We start from the raw sequence: 20,226 nt of genomic DNA, 5'->3' as shown, positions 1-20,226 counted from the left end.
TAAAAAAATTAATGTGACCTTGACCTGACCTTCGCTACGCAACCCAAGGTCAAACTGATGTGATCAGTAAATACATCTTTTTAAACGCCACAACTTTTATCTGAAACATTTTTTTCTAAAATGCTTAGTTTTCGAGATATTTCACCGGTCCGGGACTTTTTGAACACCCTGTATATGTACGGTTTACCATATTTCAATAGATGGATTAGGTTAGGTTAGGATTAATTTTTTTTGGAAAGAGGGTGCGGGGAGAGAGGCAGCGCTCTTCCTCCGCGCATATATATACGTGTATTATTTACCATATTTATGTATACTGTGTGTATACTGTGTACCAAAATTACGTTCCATTTATAAAACTTCTTTTGTTAATATCTTTTCAATAAATAATGAACGCCGACTAAAACCATTCAAAATTCAGAATGATGTTCTTGACAACATATCTCAAAGTCAAAATGATTGGAGCTGGGTCTCTTATACGGAATATTTATCTTTTTTTAAATTAATATCTTGATAATTATTGCGAATATCGCAAAACGATATAGAACTTTTATGTTCATCTTAATCCGTACTATGCCACTACGAGAGATTCGAAAGTTGTCCTGGGACATTCTGTGTGTATATATACGTATGTATATGTACAAGGTGGGGTATTTAACTTGAGACATCGAAATATTTCGAAAACTATTAGAGTTATAAAAAAATGTTTCACACAAAAGTTGTAAGGTTTAAAAAGGGATAGGTTTAAGTGATTTTGACTCTGACCATGGCGGCCATTGTCAAGATTATTTCAAGGTCACGTTGATTTTTTTAAATGGAACTTTATACTTTATACTGCATATTCTTGTAGCTTATCTCGAGAGCATTTCAAAACTAATAAAATATGATAGTGCGCGCGCGCGCTACTGTAGTTCCAACTCAAACACCCGCATGGAGACACAGATCACACGGCTCGTCACTTCACGTATTTTTGGATTTCACGCACGATCGAATGATTCTGACTCAATCGAATAATTTTCACTCAACCTACTTAGTTTCAAAAGATTCATCAGTTTGTACATTCAGATTGTGGATTTCAACACACGTTTCGAAGATGTATCTAAGACCAGTCAAACGTTTGAGTTGTAACAGCAGTAGCACACACACACACAAGAGATGTAAATCCGACCGTACAATCTCCACGCGGTACATTTTGAATAATGCTAATGCCGGCGATATTGTAACTTTCAAGTCTTATAACTCAAAAAGTACTTAATGAAAAAATACTTTATCAAAGTGTTTTGAAATGCTTTCGAGATAAGCTAGAAGAATATGCACTAAAAAGTACGAGATTCAATTTAAAAAAATCAACGTGACTTTGAAATAACTTTGACAATGATCGCCATGGTCAGAGTCAAGGTCACTTTCAGATGTCCCCTTTCGAACTTTACAAATTTTGTCTAAAACATTTTTTTATAACTCATAGTTTTCGAAATATTCCAATGTTTCAAGTTAAATATCTTACTCTGTATATACAGGGTGTCTCAAACAGATCGGGACCATTAAAAATCTCGAAAAATATAAGTTTTCAGAAAAGTGTTTCAGACAAAAGTTAGACAAATAGGGTTTAAAACAATCTGTTTACTGATCTTATCAGTTTAACTTTGGATTGCGTCATCAAAGTTAGGACAAGGTCATCTTGAATTTTTTAAATGGTACCTCCTATTTTTTATTGCATATTTTTATAACTTATCTCGAGAGTCATCCAAAACACTATAATAAAATATCTTTTCGTTAAGTACTTTTCTAGTTATGAGACTTGAAAGTTGAAATAGTATCGTTGGCATTAGCATTATTCAAAGTATACCACGTGGAGGTTGCGCGGTCGGATTTACACATCTATTGTGTTGCGTGTACATGTGAGAGTATGTGAATGTGTGTATAACAGAGATAAGAATTCTTATAGTTCGTCACTCCTATAGTATTTAACAACTCCAAACCTTCTCGCGTATTTGTGCGCGCGTACGTTTGGAGTTCTTAAATAGAGGAGTGACGAATCATAAAGTCCTCAACTTTGCTATACATACATACACACACACACATACACACACACGAACACGTGTACGCACACACACACACACATACACGCGCGCAACTTCCACGTGGTACACTTTGGCTAATGCTAATGCCGACAGTACTGTAACTTTCAAGTCTCATAACTAGAAAAGTCCTTAACGAAAAGATATTTTATTATTTTTCGCAACATTTAAAAATACTTAATAAAAAGGAATCAATTATTTAAGGGTATCGGGTTTGGGAATAAAAAAATTCGCGTTAAAAAAATACTAGGACACAGGATCGGTCTAAGTGTGGAAGGTTAATTCACCGCGTACGATTACCGAAAGAAAATTTTGGACGTACATCTGACACGTTGGACAATTTTATCCTCCCATAATAAACTTTAATATTACACGTATGTAATATTAAAATAACATTACTACATCTGTGTTCACTCCTCATAAGCATTAGAAACTTTGTTAGTTATTTGAATAATATAAAGGAGGTTCATATATAATTTAGTTTATATTTTATTATAGTGTTTTGGAAAGCTCTCGAGATAAGTTACAAGAATGTGCAATAAAAAATATGAGGTTCCATTTAAAAAATTCGAGGTGACCTCGTCCTAACTTTGATGACGCCATCCAAAGTCAAACTGATAAGATTAGTAAATAGATCATTTTAAGCCATATAACTTTTGTCTGAAACCCTTTTCTGTAAAACTTTTTAATATTTTTCGAGATTTTTAAGGACCTTTCTCTTAAGGATTTTTCTCGACCTTTTCCGAACACCCTATATACACACACACATACACACACATATATATATATATATATATATATATATATATGTGCGTGCGTGCGTGCGTGCGCGCGTGCGTGCGTGCGTGTGTGTGTGTGGGCGTGCGTGCGTGCGTGCGTGCGTGCGTGCGTGCGTGTGTGTGTGTGTGTGTGTGTAGAGTAATCTATTTTAATTAGTATAGTCGAATATCTCTGAAACTGGTTGTAACAAGAAAAATGTTTCAAACAAAAGTTAAAAGATTTTGAGGGGAACAAACTATTATGATATTAACTTCCGCTTTGAGTTAAAAGTAGATGATAATAGTATCAATTTGGAGACAGAATAGAGAATATAGATCGTGTGAAATATTATCATAGAATAAATCTTTTGAAAACAAACGGTTTTCTTAGTGTGCCATACGTGAGCATTCGAGACATATTTTTATTTAACGCACCGTTTCATCAGTAAATTGTCTAATCTTTAAAAATATATTTCACGAAAAAAAAATTGTCCATCAAAGACAATAAAGAAAGATTTTTTTTATATTCCTAATAATAATAACGACCTTGATTTTTTAATTCAACTCCTCCCTACTCTCGGCGTTATGCAGGATCAACGGCGTGGCGTCGCAGGAATTTAATCCCATATTTTTGTCTGTCAGTCAATCGATCCGTCGGTCGGTCTGATAGTCAATCTATCCGTTAGTTAATCCGTTTGTCAATTAATCAGTCAGTTTATCAATCTGTTATTTAATCAGTTCGTCAGTTAATCAGTGAATCTATTGTATCGGTATAAATAATAATATTATATCGGTATAAATAATAATAATATGAATGATAGAATATGAATAATATAATTTTATTAGTTATGCTAAAGGGATTAGGACCGAAGACCGTTATTTCTTCTCTTTTATAATTCAAAATCCTTTCTTTAGGTGAATGATGTGCGTTTATTAGTTATTTGAGAACTTATGAAATGCTCAAAAACAAATTTATTTTGTTGAAGACAAAGACTATACGCTTATGAAACGTTCTTTTAGTTTTTTTTTAATACTGCCGAGAGCAGGGAGGAGTTAAATTAAAAGATCGAGAACGCTGTCATCATCTGGAATATAAAAAATCTTTCTTTACTTTAACGGACAAAAAATTTTTTTCATGAGATTTTTTCATTATTTTTTCAGGATTGGATAACTTGTACTAATGAAACAGTTAAATAAAAAATGTTTCAGATAAAACTTGTATATTTTTAAAAAAATTATTCTATGATAGCTCATACGACCCAATTTTCCTATTCTGTTTTCAAAGTTGATACATTACCTATTTCCGATTCAAATTAGAAGTTAATAATGTCATTATTATTTGTTTCCCTCGAAATCTTTTGTACGAAATATTTTTTCGTTACAAGTTTCAGAGATATTCGACTATATTGATTAAAATGGATTTCCTATATATATATACATATGTATATATATATGCATATATATACGCACATATTTTGTACATACGTTTACATACATACGCAAATACATATTATTGTATGCCTGCTTAGCTATCGTAGAAGAATATGTAATGCAAGATTTATACAAATTTATTTTTATTGATTTACATACTTAACGAATGTTATATTGATTATTTTCGAGTACATGTAGGCTTATACGGATATGCGGAAGTCTGTGATATTCTGAAACAAAATAGAAAATGCATAAATAGAAATACACATGTTTTGAACTGTTTTATGGAGAAATATATTTACAAACGTATAATATAATTATAATTTGACTTAGAGAAACAAGACTAGCCGCATGTTCGGAGGCAATGTTGCTTAAAGGCAAAATAATACATGAGATTATCTTTTCGATATAAATATACCAACAACTAACGTGTGATACTCTATCTATATTAAATTTTTTGCATATGCATATTTTTTTAATATTGAATGATGATTCATATAATTTATGTCGTAAAACTGTATCAAAACTATCTCGCATATATATTACAAGTAAAAAAATAACTTAACAAATTACATCTCTTTTAGATCGAAGATAAAGCCAGTATTATACCCTTAGTCGCTGGTATGCGTAAAGATGTCCTGTTATTGATCTCTGAGGTGAGTTAATATATGCAAGTAATATTATTAATATCTGTTATTCTATATGTATCTATGTTTATATAAAACATTATATTATACATTTTTTTAAGTTGTAACAATATATTATCTATACACGGTGATCCCATTCTCAAACTTTGCGAGAGCGCAGAACAGATTGAGGTGAGCAAGAAAGTCCCATAATATCATTTTGCGATATTCACAATAGTTTTCGAGAAATTAATTTTAGAAAATTGTGCGAAAAAAGGAGGAGCACTCGAGCCGCTGAAGTTGCTTAAGGCCTTATGCGTCAAGAACGGGTTTCAATTGGTCAAGAAACGGATGGCGGCGCGTGACGAGGGGAAGAACAACGCGTGCTTATATTGCTGCACTCCGTCTTGCCGCATTGCGCTGAGACGAGTAACTGAAACATGCTAGGCCTTGAACAACTTCAGCGGCTCGAGTGTTTCTCCTTTCTTTACGCAATTTTCTAAAATTTTCTCGAAAACTATTGTAAATACCGCAAAACGGTATTGGACTTTCTTGCTCACCTCAATCCGTTCTGCGTTCTCGCAAAGTTTGAGAATAGTGATCTGAGACATCCTATATATGTATATATAGGTGTCCCAGACTCTTCTTCTCACATTAAGTGGGAATGTAGAGTGGGTTGAGGTAAACATAAAAGTTCTATACCGTTTTGTGATATTCGTAATAATAACCGAGAAATTAATTGTAAAAGATTAAGGAAAAACGCACCTAGTAATATAGGGGTGTATATCAGTTGGACACGGGGCAATTGGACACAGTCCAATCACAAGTCGCTGTTCCAAGGGACCCTACAAATGTCTCTAATCACACGGTGCTGTGATTGGCTGTGTCCAAATGCACCGTGTCCAAGTGCACCGCTCCCGTAATATAGCAAGTAGATGTCAGTACGCGTCTATATCACTATGATCCTATATCTTTACTGCGCCGAGGCGAGATATAGAAATGCAACAATATAAGTATAGGCAATGGTGCATTGTTTTTCCAATCACCGCGCGCCGATATCCGTGCACTATATTATTAGACCATGAGTGCTTCTCCCTAAATCATTCAGCGTGCGTTTTTCTTTAATCTTTTACAATTAATTTCTCGGTTATTATTGCGAATATCACAAAACGGTATAGAACTTTTATGTTTATCTCAAGCCACTTTACATTCCCACTTAATGTGAGAAGGAGAGTCTGAGACACTCTGTATATGCAGATTTACCACTGTTGTGTCAAACGTCAACAGAATATAGAGGACACTTCGGGGAATAATTTTTGTTCTGTAAATAGATATACGTAGGTACAAAGTTATCATCATGTTATGTTTGGTCGCCGTCGATTAGACAATCCGTGCTATAGCACTACGACAGTTGTGAATGAGCAATGTAGGGCATTTTATATTCGATAATGGTGTAACAGATTCCTTTTATTATGGTTAGTTCTACAAAAAGTGCTCGAAGTTGTAGGTCCGATCTCTCATGTGCCGGGTTATTGTTTGCAACAAAGCTGACGATCGTCACTTCGAGTACCTTTGTAGAATTAACCCGTAACAGGTACCATGCCTTTTTAGTCAAGCTACGAGTACGATGGGATCTGGCGGACCCCAATAAATTTTTGCCATTTTTAACATGATAATAAAAGGTAGGAAGAAAAACGCTTTATAGTTCGTAAATAATAATTTATTAGTATTATATTATAACTAGATATTTATAACAGCCTTAGTTTTTCAGTACTCTAAAAAAAACATAAACTGAATATAAAATGAATACAATGTGGACAGTGTCGAAATAAAATACACTGAAAGACAAATAATCGGAAAAAGAAAAAAAAATTAATGTTTTAATCTAAGTTTACAAATTATAGATTATATAAAAAATATAAACAAGCATTGTTAAATTAAATACAATATTAAAATCTTGGAAGGTTTTTAGATGCAATTGTTACAGATAGTGCTTGCACATTTGGTGCATACTGGTTCATTGCATCTAACATATACTTCTTTGGACTTCATATCTTCTAAGACATTTATTACATCTTACTCTGGATGGCAAAATAATTTAGATTTTTCAGTTTCTTCAATTTTTAAAATATATGAAATTATTAAACGCAATGGCTTATGAATATGTTGAGTGGTAAGACATCTCTTAAGTTCAGGTTCTACTAACTGGCAAGAGTTTTTACTCTTTTGCGTGAAGAATGAGTTTTTGCGTGATATTGAGCTGAAGATTAAGAAAATTATTTTCATAAAAGTAACGTTAACAGTACCATGGGATCACTGTGACCCCAGACGAAAAACAAATGCATATAATTCACAGCTACTTACAAATAACTCGATGATCTTTTCTTCTGTCATACTGAAAACTGTTACTTGAAAGGCACTGAAGATATTAGCGCCAGTGGTTAATTATCATAAAAATAAAATTAGCTCAGGTCCTTGGGACCCTATGGTACTTGTTATGGGTTAACCATAATAAGAGGAATCTTTTATATCACTATCAAGTGCAGAATGCTTTACACGATTCATTCACAGCTGGCGTAATACGGGTTTAATCCATCACGGCCGAATGTAGCATGATGATAGCTTTACGCATACTAACTACGCATTTATGGACCTACGTTTATAGGGCAAAAATTGTTCCTCGAGGTGTCTTCTATATTCTGTTGATGTTTGATACAACAATGATAATTTACTCTATATATGCAGGGTGTTTAAAAGTTCAACCAACAAACTTTGAGAGATTGTTGGGGACACTCCAAGGATTATTTTTTGCAAATGATCTTGGGATCGAAAATGGATCGTCACATCGTTATGACGGGAATGTCAGCGGTGCAAGGCAATTCGCCATGCATGTGATATCACAAACTTCCAGTTCGGACAGTGCATGAAAAATTGCCACAATTAAATCATAGTAACCGACTACCTGTAGGTTTTGGGGCAAATAATGCATCGTGCATTGTCCGAACTGGGCTATATACGAGGGTATATGATAAGTATCCATGTTAGGGAAGGAAACGCATTTAAAAAAATTTTTTTTACTTATTTTTCAACATCTCCTTTCAGCTCGTTACACTTAATCCAGCGATATTCCAACGTTTTTATACTATCTAAAAAATTTGATTTGTCGAACTCCGCAAAATAGGCTTCTGTTTCGGCGATGACTTCCTCGTTTGACGTGAACCGCTTTCCGTCAAGACATTTTTTCATGTTTGGAAATAAATAGAAATCGCAGGGAGCTAAATCTGGAGAATAGAGTAGATGCAATTCGTAGCGTAATTCGACTAGTTTTGCTGTGGCAATTGCGGACGAATGAGCTGGTGCGTTGTCATAATGAAAAAGCACTTTTTTCTTCGCCAAATGGGGCCGTTTTCTCTTCAATTCAGCATCGAATCAGCCTAATAAATCAACATAGTACTGCCCCGTGATTGTCCTTTCCTCCTCCAAATAGTCGGTGAAAATGATGCCTCGCGAATCCCAAAAATCGGTGGCCATGATCTTTCCGGCCGATGGAGCTGTTTTTGCCTTCTTTGGAACAGATTCGCTGAAGTCCACTGTTTTGACTGTTCTTTTGTTTCTGACGTGTAGTAATGGATCCATGTTTCGTCAACAGTGACCAAACGCTGCAGAAACTCTTTCGGATTGCACTTAAACATGTTCAAACAGTACTCCGAAGTTGTCATGCGATTCCGTTTTTGTTCCACTGTGAGCAAACGCGGCACCCATCTTACCGATAGCTTTCTCATGCCTAATTTTTCGTGTAGGATATTTTGTACGCGTTCAGTTAAGATATTTACAATGTCAGCAATCTTTCTGATCTTCACCCGGCGATCTGCTAACACGATATCATGGATTTTGTTGACCATATCCTCCGTAGTCACTTCAATCGGACGACCTGGGCGCTCTTCATCAAAAATGGATGTTCGGCCACGCTTGAATTAAACCAATATCTGATGGTAGTTATCAAAGGTGCATGGTCCTTATAAACGGCATACAATTTCACTTTGATTTCCTCACACGTTTTCCTATCCAAAAAAAGGAATTGAATCACTGACCGATTGCTCTTTTTCCATGGTTGCAAACAAACATAAACTTGTCCACTTTCAACAGTTATCAAAACAAAACTACTCGATAAATCTGTCTGAAATTTTGACTGGTGTCGTTCGGAAGATGGCGTTAAACGATGGTATACAGACTTTGAGTGAGTGACGCCGTCAGTCGTTAAATACGGGTACTTATCATACAACTCTCGTATAGGCTGCGTTCCGAAATTCATTGCCAGTACTGAAAATCTATAGTTCATGTGACGTATACTATAGAATTTCAGCACTGGCAATGAATTTCGGAACGTAGCCTATATGTATATATAGAATATTCCAATAAAAGCACAAAATTTAACTTTTCAATAAAAGGCATAATTTATTCGAGAAATATTTATATTTTTATTTTAGTATAAAGTAGTAGAATATATACATTGCAATTAAGTGTGGAACTCAATATCTGCCAAATTCTCTCCCAAGATTCTGCACATTCTTGCTCTTTAGGCGAAATTTTCGATTACATTTTTGCATTGCGACTCAATTCCCGCAATAATGCGTCGAGTCTCCTCCTTTAGCTGAGGAATTTGTTGACTTATTGAGGTAGATGCGAGATTTCACAAAACTCTAAAGAAAGAAATCGCACGATTTCAGATCGCTATTGCGTGAGATGGTATGGCCAGGAAATTTCTCTTGCAACAACACATTTATTTCGCACATAGTGTGACAAGTTGCGCGGTTCTGTTGGAAATACGTGTCTTCCACAATTCACATTAAAATGAAAATGCATTTCATTGTTAAAGATTATTTTTTCCAAAAAATTTTTAGCCATCATTAGGTACATTTTATTAAGCCCTACAACTTTGCTACTTACATATTTTTCGCTACAGATGATCCTTTTCGAGATATTTCACCGTTTCCGGACTTTTTGCCAACCCTGTATATATATATATATGTGTGTGTGTGTGTGTGTGTGTGTGTGCATGCGCGTGCGCGCGTGTGTGTATGTGTGTGCACACACACACACACACACATATACATATATATCTATCTATTTATAGGGTATTGCACTGGTTTGGGAAAGCTACAAACTTGATCAATATGTACAACGTCTTTCCGAGGCCGTGGTTTCTTTTCAAGAAAGAGTAGAAGATCTCTTGGTTGTAGAGGAACAACTAGACGTTGACGTTCGTTCTCTTGAAACTTGTCCCTATTCTGCAAATACTTTTGCCGACATATTGTCTAAGATCCAGAAGTCAGTAGATGAATTGTCTTTGAAAAATTACTCTAACTTACATATATGGGTAGCAAGACTCGATGAAGAAGTGGAAAAAAATTTAGCTGCTAGATTAGAAGCTGGAATAAAAGCATGGACTGATGCACTAACAGGTCATAAAAAAGAGGTAGACTTAAGTATGGATACAGATGCTCCTGTACAGCCGACGCATAAACCTGGCGGCGATCCTAAGATTCAAAATCAGATTCATGAGGTCCGAATTACGAATCAAACTATGTATCTCTACCCCAGCATTGAAGACGCCCGATTTCAGATAATGCAACAATTATTTGCATGGCAAGCAATTGTTACATCGCAAATCCGTCTCCAAAGTTCAAGATATCAAGTTGGCTTAGATAAACCCGAATCAGGGACATATAGAAACTTGCTTACAAAGTTACCTTCTGGTAAACAACCACTGGAAGCAGCATATGAAGCAGTTGAATCTAAAATGAAAGATGTTGCTGATTACGTTGATCAATGGCTACGTTACCAAGCTCTTTGGGATCTGCAACCAGGCAATCTTTACGGCAAATTAGGGGAAAATATTAATTTATGGATGAAATGTCTCAACGATATAAAAAAAACAAGAACTACTTTCGATACTTCCGATACTAGACGTGAATTCGGACCAATGATAATAGATTTTGCAAAGGTGCAGAGTAAAGTTTCACTAAAGTATGACTCGTGGCATAAAGAAACTTTGGGTAAATTCGGGACGCTTCTTGGTAATGAAATGGCTAGTTTTCATGCACAAGTATCGAAATCTAGGAGCGATCTCGAGCAACAATCCATTGAAGCAGCTAGCACATCTGATGCAGTTGGTTTTATAACATATGTTCAATCCCTAAAGCGTAAAATGAAAGCTTGGGAAAAACAGGTTGATGTATATCGCGAGGGTCAAAGGATACTTGAACGTCAGAGATTCCAATTTCCTTCTTCTTGGCTGCATGTAGATAATATAGAAGGAGAGTGGGGCGCATTCAATGAGATTATCAAACGCAAAGATACTAGTATTCAAACTCAAGTTGCGTCCTTACAAATGAAAATTGTCGCCGAGGATAAAGCGGTTGAAACAAGAACTACCGATTTTCTCAGTGATTGGGAAAGGGGAAAACCTGTGGAAGGCCATTTGCGACCAGACGATGCCTTGCAACAGCTGCAGTTGTTTGAGAGTAAATTTGCTAGACTTAAGGAAGAAAGGGATAATGTTGCAAAAGCAAAAGAGGCGTTAGAATTACAAGAACCAGGTGGAATATCAACTAGTGAAGATAGAATGCAGGTGGTATTTGAAGAGTTGCAAGACTTGAGAGGAGTTTGGTCAGAATTATCAAAAATATGGGCTCAAATCGACGAAACGCGTGAGAAACCTTGGCTCTCCGTACAACCACGAAAATTACGTCAGCAATTAGATACAATGATGGCGCAATTGAAAGAACTTCCAGCCAGATTAAGGCAATACTCGTCGTACGAATACGTGAAGAAGATGTTACAAAGTTATACGAAAGTGAACATGTTAATTGTAGAACTGAAATCGGATGCACTCAAGGAAAGACATTGGAAGCAGTTGACGAAGCAGCTTAGAGTGAATTGGGTATTGAGCGAACTTACTCTTGGCCAAGTCTGGGATGTAAATCTTCAAAAGAATGAAGGTATAGTTAAGGATATTATTCTGGTGGCTCAAGGGGAAATGGCTCTCGAAGAATTTTTAAAGCAAGTGCGCGAATCTTGGCAAACTTACGAATTAGATTTGATAAATTACCAAAATAAATGTAGGTTGATACGTGGCTGGGACGATTTGTTTAATAAAGTAAAAGAACACATCAACTCAGTGGCCGCTATGAAGTTATCGCCATATTATAAAGTATTTGAGGAAGAAGCTTTGACTTGGGAAGAAAAGCTAAATAGAATCAATGCCTTGTTCGATGTATGGATAGATGTACAACGACGATGGGTTTACCTCGAAGGCATTTTCTCTGGCAGTGCGGATATCAAAACATTATTGCCAGTAGAAACGTCACGTTTCCAAAGCATTAGTTCTGAGTTTTTAGGACTAATGAAAAAAGTATCTAAGTCACCTATGGTCACAGACGTTCTGAACATCCCAGGTGTTCAAAGAGCGCTCGAACGTCTTGCCGATCTTCTCGGTAAAATACAGAAGGCACTAGGCGAATACTTAGAAAGAGAACGAACATCTTTCCCGCGCTTTTATTTCGTTGGCGATGAAGACTTATTAGAAATTATTGGTAATAGCAAAAATATTGCACGACTGCAGAAACATTTCAAAAAGATGTTTGCTGGCGTAGCCGCTATTCTGTTGAATGAAGATAATACTATTATTACTGGTATCGCATCACGTGAGGGTGAAGAAGTTATATTCCAGAGTCCAGTATCTACAATTGATTATCCCAAGATTAATGAATGGTTAACACTCGTCGAGAAAGAAATGCGTGTGACACTTGCTTCAAGCCTTGCGAAAGCTGTACAAGATATTAAACAATTCAAGGATGGTAATATAAATCCGCAGGCATTTATGACATGGTGTGATAATTATCAGGCTCAAATAATAGTTCTAGCCGCGCAAATTTTGTGGTCGGAAGACGTAGAAGCGGCACTTCACGAAGCACAAGCAGATCCAAGCAAAAATTCATTAGAAAGAGTTTTAGTACAAGTGGAAGGAACATTGAATGTTTTAGCTGACTCTGTTCTTCAAGAGCAGCCACCTTTAAGGAGAAAGAAGTTAGAACATTTGATTAATGAGTTTGTACACAAACGCACCGTCACCAGACGATTAATTGCTAATAAAGTTTCAAATCCCAAGGCATTTGAGTGGTTGTGTGAAATGCGATTCTACTTCGATCCTAGACAAACAGAAGTGCTTCAACAACTTACGATACATATGGCAAACGCTAAATTCTTTTATGGATTCGAATATTTAGGAGTGCAGGACAGACTTGTGCAAACACCTTTAACTGACAGATGTTATTTAACGATGACACAAGCTTTAGAGGCTCGGCTCGGTGGATCTCCATTTGGACCAGCTGGCACAGGAAAAACCGAATCTGTAAAAGCTTTAGGACATCAACTTGGAAGATTCGTATTAGTATTTAATTGCGACGAGACATTCGACTTTCAGGTATAAATATAAAGATCCGTTTGATAGTTTCGAAAATCAAAATAAATTACGTCATATTATTTTTATATAATTGTTATTTATTGCAGGCTATGGGTCGTATATTTGTTGGTCTTTGTCAAGTGGGTGCATGGGGTTGCTTCGATGAATTTAATCGTTTGGAAGAACGTATGTTATCCGCTGTTTCTCAACAAGTACAAACAATTCAAGAGGCGCTTAAAAGCCAGATGGAAGGCAAGAAAGAGGGGATGCTTTGTGTTGAATTAGTTGGAAAACAAGTGAAAGTCTCTACAGACATGGCTATTTTTATTACCATGAATCCTGGATACGCTGGACGTTCCAATCTACCAGACAATCTCAAAAAACTTTTCCGATCACTTGCTATGACCACACCCGATCGTCAACTCATTGCTGAAGTAATGCTTTTTAGTCAAGGATTCCGATCCGCAGAAAAGTTAGCGTGTAAAATTGTTCCATTCTTCAAGTATGTATTCAAATACATATTTTTTGTGTAGTTTTGTAAATTTTGTTATCGTTGCAATAAATTATCTTATGCTTTTTGTTTAGGCTTTGCGACGAACAACTTTCTAATCAATCGCATTACGATTTTGGGTTACGTGCCTTGAAATCTGTGTTGATATCTGCCGGGAATGTGAAACGTGATCGCATACAGAAAATTAAAGAGGGTATGCAAGGTCGTGGTGAAACCAATATCGATGAAGCCTCTATCGCAGAAAATCTACCCGAACAAGAGATTCTTATTCAATCTGTATGTGAAACGATGGTTCCAAAATTAGTTGCTGAGGATATTCCATTGTTGTTCAGTTTGCTTAGCGATGTATTCCCTAATGTAAATTACACACGCGCGGAAATGAAAGGTAAAATATTATTATATTAATAAGAAATTTACAAAAAAATTACCGAAAAAATGTACCAATTTTTAGGTAATATCTTTTTTTATATTTATGTGTCTCATTCTAGGATTGAAAGAACTTTTCTTATACTTATATGTCTCATTCTAGGATTGAAAGACCAAATTAGGAAAGTATGCGCCGAAGAATACCTGGTATGCGGCGAAGGAGATGAGCAGGGAGGTGCCTGGCAAGAGAAGGTAATATATTTCCTTAATAGCACATTTTTCTAAATGTGTTCATATGATTTATTAATTGACACTAATCATCTTTTTATACACTTTAATAACTTCACGAGATATGTATTAACTAAATTTTATATATATATATATAAATTTTAACTTATATATATATATATATAAATTTTATATATATATATAAATATTATTTAACAATGCTAAAGACTTAATTTTCATATTGTTTATGCGCACTAAGGAATCAGTCGGTGAGACGTGGGTAGAAAAGGTGAGATTGATATGATCAGATATATTCATGTCTCGTTGTTATATATTATATTTCAACTCTGTATCTTCATGAATGATTCACCATCACAATTAATGTTCATTCATAATTGTTGAGAAAAAATTAAGTTCCTTCGTTCGTGTGTGTCCCTTTGGTAATTTTTTTCGGTCCTATTTTCCTTTCGTCAAGTCTCTGATCGATAGTTTTTTGCTATCTCTTATTTATTTCGTTATTTGTCTAGGTGCTTCAATTGTATCAAATCTGTAATTTAAATCATGGCTTAATGATGGTCGGTCCAAGTGGGTCTGGCAAAACCATGGCGTGGAAAGTGCTGCTCAAAGCGTTAGAGCGATTCGAAGGCGTGGAAGGTGTTGCTCACGTAATCGATCCTAAAGCAATCAGTAAAGAAACATTATACGGCGTACTAGATCCAAATACACGCGAGTGGACGGATGGTCTCTTCACGCATATATTGAGGAAGATAATCGATAACGTCAGAGGAGAAATCAACAAACGACAATGGATTATATTTGATGGTGATGTCGATCCAGAATGGGTCGAGAACTTAAACTCGGTATTGGATGACAATAAACTTCTTACTTTACCTAATGGTGAACGTTTGAGCTTACCGCCGAACGTAAGAGTTATGTTTGAAGTACAAGATTTAAAATACGCTACCTTAGCTACCGTGTCGCGCTGCGGTATGGTTTGGTTCTCGGAGGATGTGTTGTCAACGGAAATGATATTCGAAAACTACATGTTACGTTTACGGAATATTCCATTGGAGGATGGAGAAGAGGATAATCTCGGCAAGAAAACTGCAGAAAAAGAAGATACTATATCGCCCGCATTAGCCGTGCAGAGAGAAGTCGCTAGTATCATGCAGAGTTATTTCGCACCCGATGGTTTAGTAGTAAGATGTTTGGAATACGCCATGAAACAAGAACATATAATGGATTTCACACGTTTACGAGCTCTCAGTTCCTTGTTTTCCATGTTAAATCAAGCTGTTCGCAATGTATTGCAATACAATCACTCTCACACCGACTTTCCTTTGCCAAGTGAACAGTTGGAACGTTACATGCCCAAATGCTTGGTTTATGCGCTCTTATGGAGCTTTGCAGGAGACGCTAAATTAAAAGTTAGATCTGACTTGGGTGATTTTATACGATCTATTACAACTGTACCTTTACCATCTCAAAATAACATACCAATTATAGACTTTGAAGTAAACATACACGGCGAATGGTTACCTTGGAGTAACAAAGTTCCTCAAATCGAAGTGGAGACCCACAAAGTAGCTAGTCCAGATATTGTTGTACCAACTTTGGACACTGTGAGACACGAAAGTTTATTGTATACTTGGTTAGCCGAACATAAACCTTTGGGTAAATAATTAATGTTACTTTTAGCGAGTAAACACACATTAATATCTATACGTATGTATTTAAAATTGTTTGTGTTTATAGTACTCTGTGGACCACCTGGTTCCGGCAAAACTATGACACTATTTTCCGCTCTGCGAGCGTTACCAGATATGGAAGTTGTTGGACTTAACTTTTCTTCTGCAACGACACCTGAATTGTTGCTTAAAACGTTTGATCATTATTGCGAATATCGTAAAACACCTAATGGTGTCGTACTTTCCCCAGTACAGTTGGGCAAATGGCTAGTTTTATTCTGTGATGAAATCAATTTGCCTGACATGGATAACTATGGAACACAACGTGTAATCTCCTTTTTGAGACAATTAGTAGAACATAGGGGATTCTACAGAACAAGCGATCAGGCATGGGTCACATTGGAGAGAATTCAATTTGTTGGTGCATGTAATCCACCCACAGATCCCGGCAGGAAACCCCTTAGTCATAGATTCCTGCGACATGTGCCTGTCATTTATGTCGATTATCCTGGAGAAACCTCTTTGAAGCAAATTTATGGCACATTCACGCGTGCTATGCTTAGGTAAGCTTGTTATTTACAAAGCTTTTATCATATTTATATTTGCTGATCGAAATATCTATTATATGGGAAAATTCATACCTTGACAAAAAAAAAAAAAAGAAAAATAGAAAGCACTCGCGCTGATGGTAGTCTACAGTCGACAGCTTTTTTACTAGCGCGTGTTATGATTGACTTCTACTTTTCTGTTAAGGTATGAATTCTCACTCGTACTTCAAACATACACTCTCTTCTCTTTTTCTTTTTTCCTTTTTTCGGCTCTTTTAATTTGTAGCTCAACTTTATGATTATATGTTAAGTAACTCTAGAGAGAATCTATAAAATTGCAGATTAACACCTTCCCTAAGGGGTTATGCGGAGCCGTTGACGAACGCAATGGTGGAGTTTTACTTAGCCTCTCAGGAGAGATTTACCCAAGATATGCAACCACATTACGTGTACTCTCCACGAGAAATGACACGTTGGGTGCGCGGCATTTGTGAAGCCATTAGACCGTTAGATAATCTCTCCGTAGAAGGTTTGGTGCGTTTGTGGGCCCACGAGGCTCTTCGTCTGTTCCAGGATAGATTGGTAGAAGATTCCGAAAGAGCTTGGACGAACAAGAACATAGACACAGTAGCGCTGAAACACTTTATGTCAGTCGATAGAGAAAAAGCATTAGCTAGACCAATCTTATACAGTAATTGGCTATCGAAAGATTATGTTCCAGTAAATAGACAAGAATTAAGAGACTACGTTCGGGCAAGATTGAAAGTATTTTATGAGGAAGAATTAGATGTGCCGTTGGTACTTTTTGACGAAGTTCTCGAACATGTTCTACGGATTGACAGAATTTTCCGACAGCCTCAGGGACACTTGTTGCTCATCGGTGTCTCTGGTGCTGGAAAGACAACTCTGTCGAGATTCGTTGCATGGATGAACGGTTTGTCTATCTTCCAAATTAAGGTATTTCTCTGTCACTTTATATCGTAACATGATATCTAACACTAGATGAACATATTTTTTTATTAATTTTCATCTATCCGAAAGGTGCACAATAAATATACTGGTGAGGATTTCGACGAAGATTTGCGTCAAGTATTGAGGCGATCCGGTTGTAAAGATGAAAAGATAGCTTTTATTCTTGACGAATCTAATGTATTGGATTCTGGTTTCCTTGAACGTATGAACACATTGCTCGCCAATGGAGAAGTACCTGGATTATTCGAGGGTGATGAGTATACGACGCTTATGACGCAATGCAAGGAGGGTGCTCAACGAGAAGGCCTAATGTTAGATTCTAATGAAGAATTGTATAAATGGTTCACCGGCCAAGTTATGAAAAATCTACACGTTGTATTTACAATGAATCCGAGTACGGACGGCCTGAAGGATCGCGCGGCAACGTCACCAGCGTTATTTAACAGATGCGTACTGAATTGGTTTGGTGATTGGTCCGACAACGCGTTGTTCCAAGTTGGCAAAGAGTTTACTAATCGCGTCGATTTAGAGAGACCCATGTGGAAATGTCCGGACTTTTTCCCGTCTGTGTGTTCTTTGATTCCATCGCAACCGTCACACAGAGATGCTGTTATAAATGCGTGTGTATACGTTCATCAGACGTTACATAAAGCAAACACGCGATTGGCAAAAAGAGGTGCCAGAACCATGGCCATCACGCCGCGCCATTATTTAGACTTCATTAATCACTTTGTGAAGCTGTATCAGGAAAAAAGAAGTGACTTGGAAGAACAACAGTTGCATTTGAACGTCGGTTTGAGTAAAATCGCTGAAACAGTAGAACAAGTGGAAGAAATGCAGAAGAGTTTAGCTGTAAAATCTCAGGTAAGGCAATTTAATTTTTAATAAATAACAAACATTTTTTTAGTATTTAAGAACATAATAGATGTCATGCATTATTTTAATAGAACGCCTAAAATAAAAAAAATTGATAGTCTTTATATGTAAGTAAGAAAATTGAATTGTTGTTTTAATTTAATATTTTTAATTAAAATGCTAAACCTACTAGGACTCAGAGTGTCTTTTGAATAATTTTTAGTGTTTATAGTGAACTTATGGTAGATATGTTGATATATAAAGCAGTGAAAAATATACTTGAAACAATTAACATTTATTTGAATGCAGTATATATTCTTCTGTGTATAACAATTACTACAATGTAAAAAAATGTTGTATTAAATACAACTGGAATTTGTTACATATTCTATTTTTTTTTTTTTTTTTTTTTTTAGGAATTGCAAGCTAAGAACGAAGCTGCCAATGCAAAATTAAGGCAAATGGTTAAAGATCAACAGGAAGCAGAAAAGAAGAAGGTACAAAGTCAAGAAATTCAGCAGCAATTGCGTATGCAAACGGTGGCTATTAATGAAAAGAGAGACGATGTTATGGCCGATCTTGCTCAAGTTGAGCCAGCTGTTATTGATGCCCAAAATGGTATGTATTTAACAAAAAATTTTTTATTGTATTATGATATTGATCTCCCCATGTATATTTTTAAGCCTATTAATTGTAAAATTTTATGAGAAAAATTTTATAATATTAAATATTACATTTCATGTCATACATTTTTAAGAAAATTATATTTATTATATTAATTATATTCGAAGATATCATATATCGAGTTATATGCTTCATATTTCAATATAATTATATTAAAAAAAAAAAAAAAAACGGAAAGACCACGTCATACATATGTTTGCGGTTCAAATTATTTTTATTTCGAAATCATGATATATTATAATCTTGATCTACGTGACGTGCTTGCATTGAAACGTTTTCAATGAGTGTAGCTGTGAAGGGAATTAAACGACAATATCTCGTTGAGATTCGATCTATGGCGAATCCCCCTGCTATCGTAAAATTGGCATTAGAGTCTATTTGCCTATTACTCGAGGAGAACGCCATAGATTGGAAACAGATTCGTACCATTATAATGAAGGACAGCTTTATTCCAACTATCGTCAACTTTAATACGGAGAACATCATGTAAGAAAATGGATACTGCTGAATATTCAACGTTCTTCGCTCGTGTGGGTTCTAATACAAAACACAAGCTACTGTTGATATGTGTTGAAATAGCTTGATATGTGTTCTATATTTCACTTAACAATTGTTCATTAATTTCAGCATATATATTTATGTTATTATATTCTTACAGCTGCATGGAGAACGTAAAATGATATTTAAACAGGATTTTTATTTTTGTCACGTGATTTTCAATAGATTATTTATGTAAAAATGAGACGTGATATATATATATATATATATATATATATATATATATATATATATATATATACAGGGTGTTCAAAAAGTCCCGGACCGGTGAAATATCTCGAAAACTAAGCATTTTAGAAAAAAATGTTTCAGATAAAAGTTGTGGCGTTTAAAAAGATGTATTTACTGATCACATCAGTTTGACCTTGGGTTGCGTAGCGAAGGTCAGGTCAAGGTCACATTAATTTTTTTAAATGGAACACCCCATTTTTCATTGCATATTCTTATAGCACATCTCGAGAG

The 20,226-nt window shown here is 35.7% G+C and overlaps 1 protein-coding gene across 5 annotated transcripts in view; it reads left to right on the top strand.

Annotated features, from left to right (window-relative positions):
* The window catches only part of LOC116852712 (dynein heavy chain, cytoplasmic), a 39,980-nt gene that overhangs the window by 11,376 nt on the left and 8,378 nt on the right, over positions 1-20,226 (top strand). For 2 of the 5 annotated variants that reach the window (XM_032833712.1, XM_032835069.1), the window contains 11 exons: positions 4,849-4,920; positions 10,025-13,375; positions 13,462-13,856; positions 13,940-14,250; positions 14,395-14,483; positions 14,719-14,748; positions 14,987-16,133; positions 16,215-16,710; positions 17,037-17,652; positions 17,737-18,531; positions 18,939-19,140. In XM_032833712.1, the coding sequence (XP_032689603.1) occupies positions 4,849-4,920; positions 10,025-13,375; positions 13,462-13,856; positions 13,940-14,250; positions 14,395-14,483; positions 14,719-14,748; positions 14,987-16,133; positions 16,215-16,710; positions 17,037-17,652; positions 17,737-18,531; positions 18,939-19,140 (7,504 nt within the window). Of the gene's footprint in view, positions 1-4,848; positions 4,921-10,024; positions 13,376-13,461; positions 13,857-13,939; positions 14,251-14,394; positions 14,484-14,718; positions 14,749-14,986; positions 16,134-16,214; positions 16,711-17,036; positions 17,653-17,736; positions 18,532-18,938; positions 19,141-19,496; positions 19,693-20,226 lie in introns of all 5 variants that reach the window. The other 3 variants (XM_032834979.1, XM_032835150.1, XM_032834400.1) reach the window with 2 other exon arrangements.

Source organism: Odontomachus brunneus, unplaced genomic scaffold (assembly GCF_010583005.1).
Source record: "Odontomachus brunneus isolate Ranch 3 - 2012 unplaced genomic scaffold, Obru_v1 Obru_scaffold_001, whole genome shotgun sequence".
Taxonomy (NCBI): domain Eukaryota; kingdom Metazoa; phylum Arthropoda; class Insecta; order Hymenoptera; family Formicidae; genus Odontomachus; species Odontomachus brunneus.
This window is presented reverse-complemented; position numbering and strand designations above follow the sequence as displayed.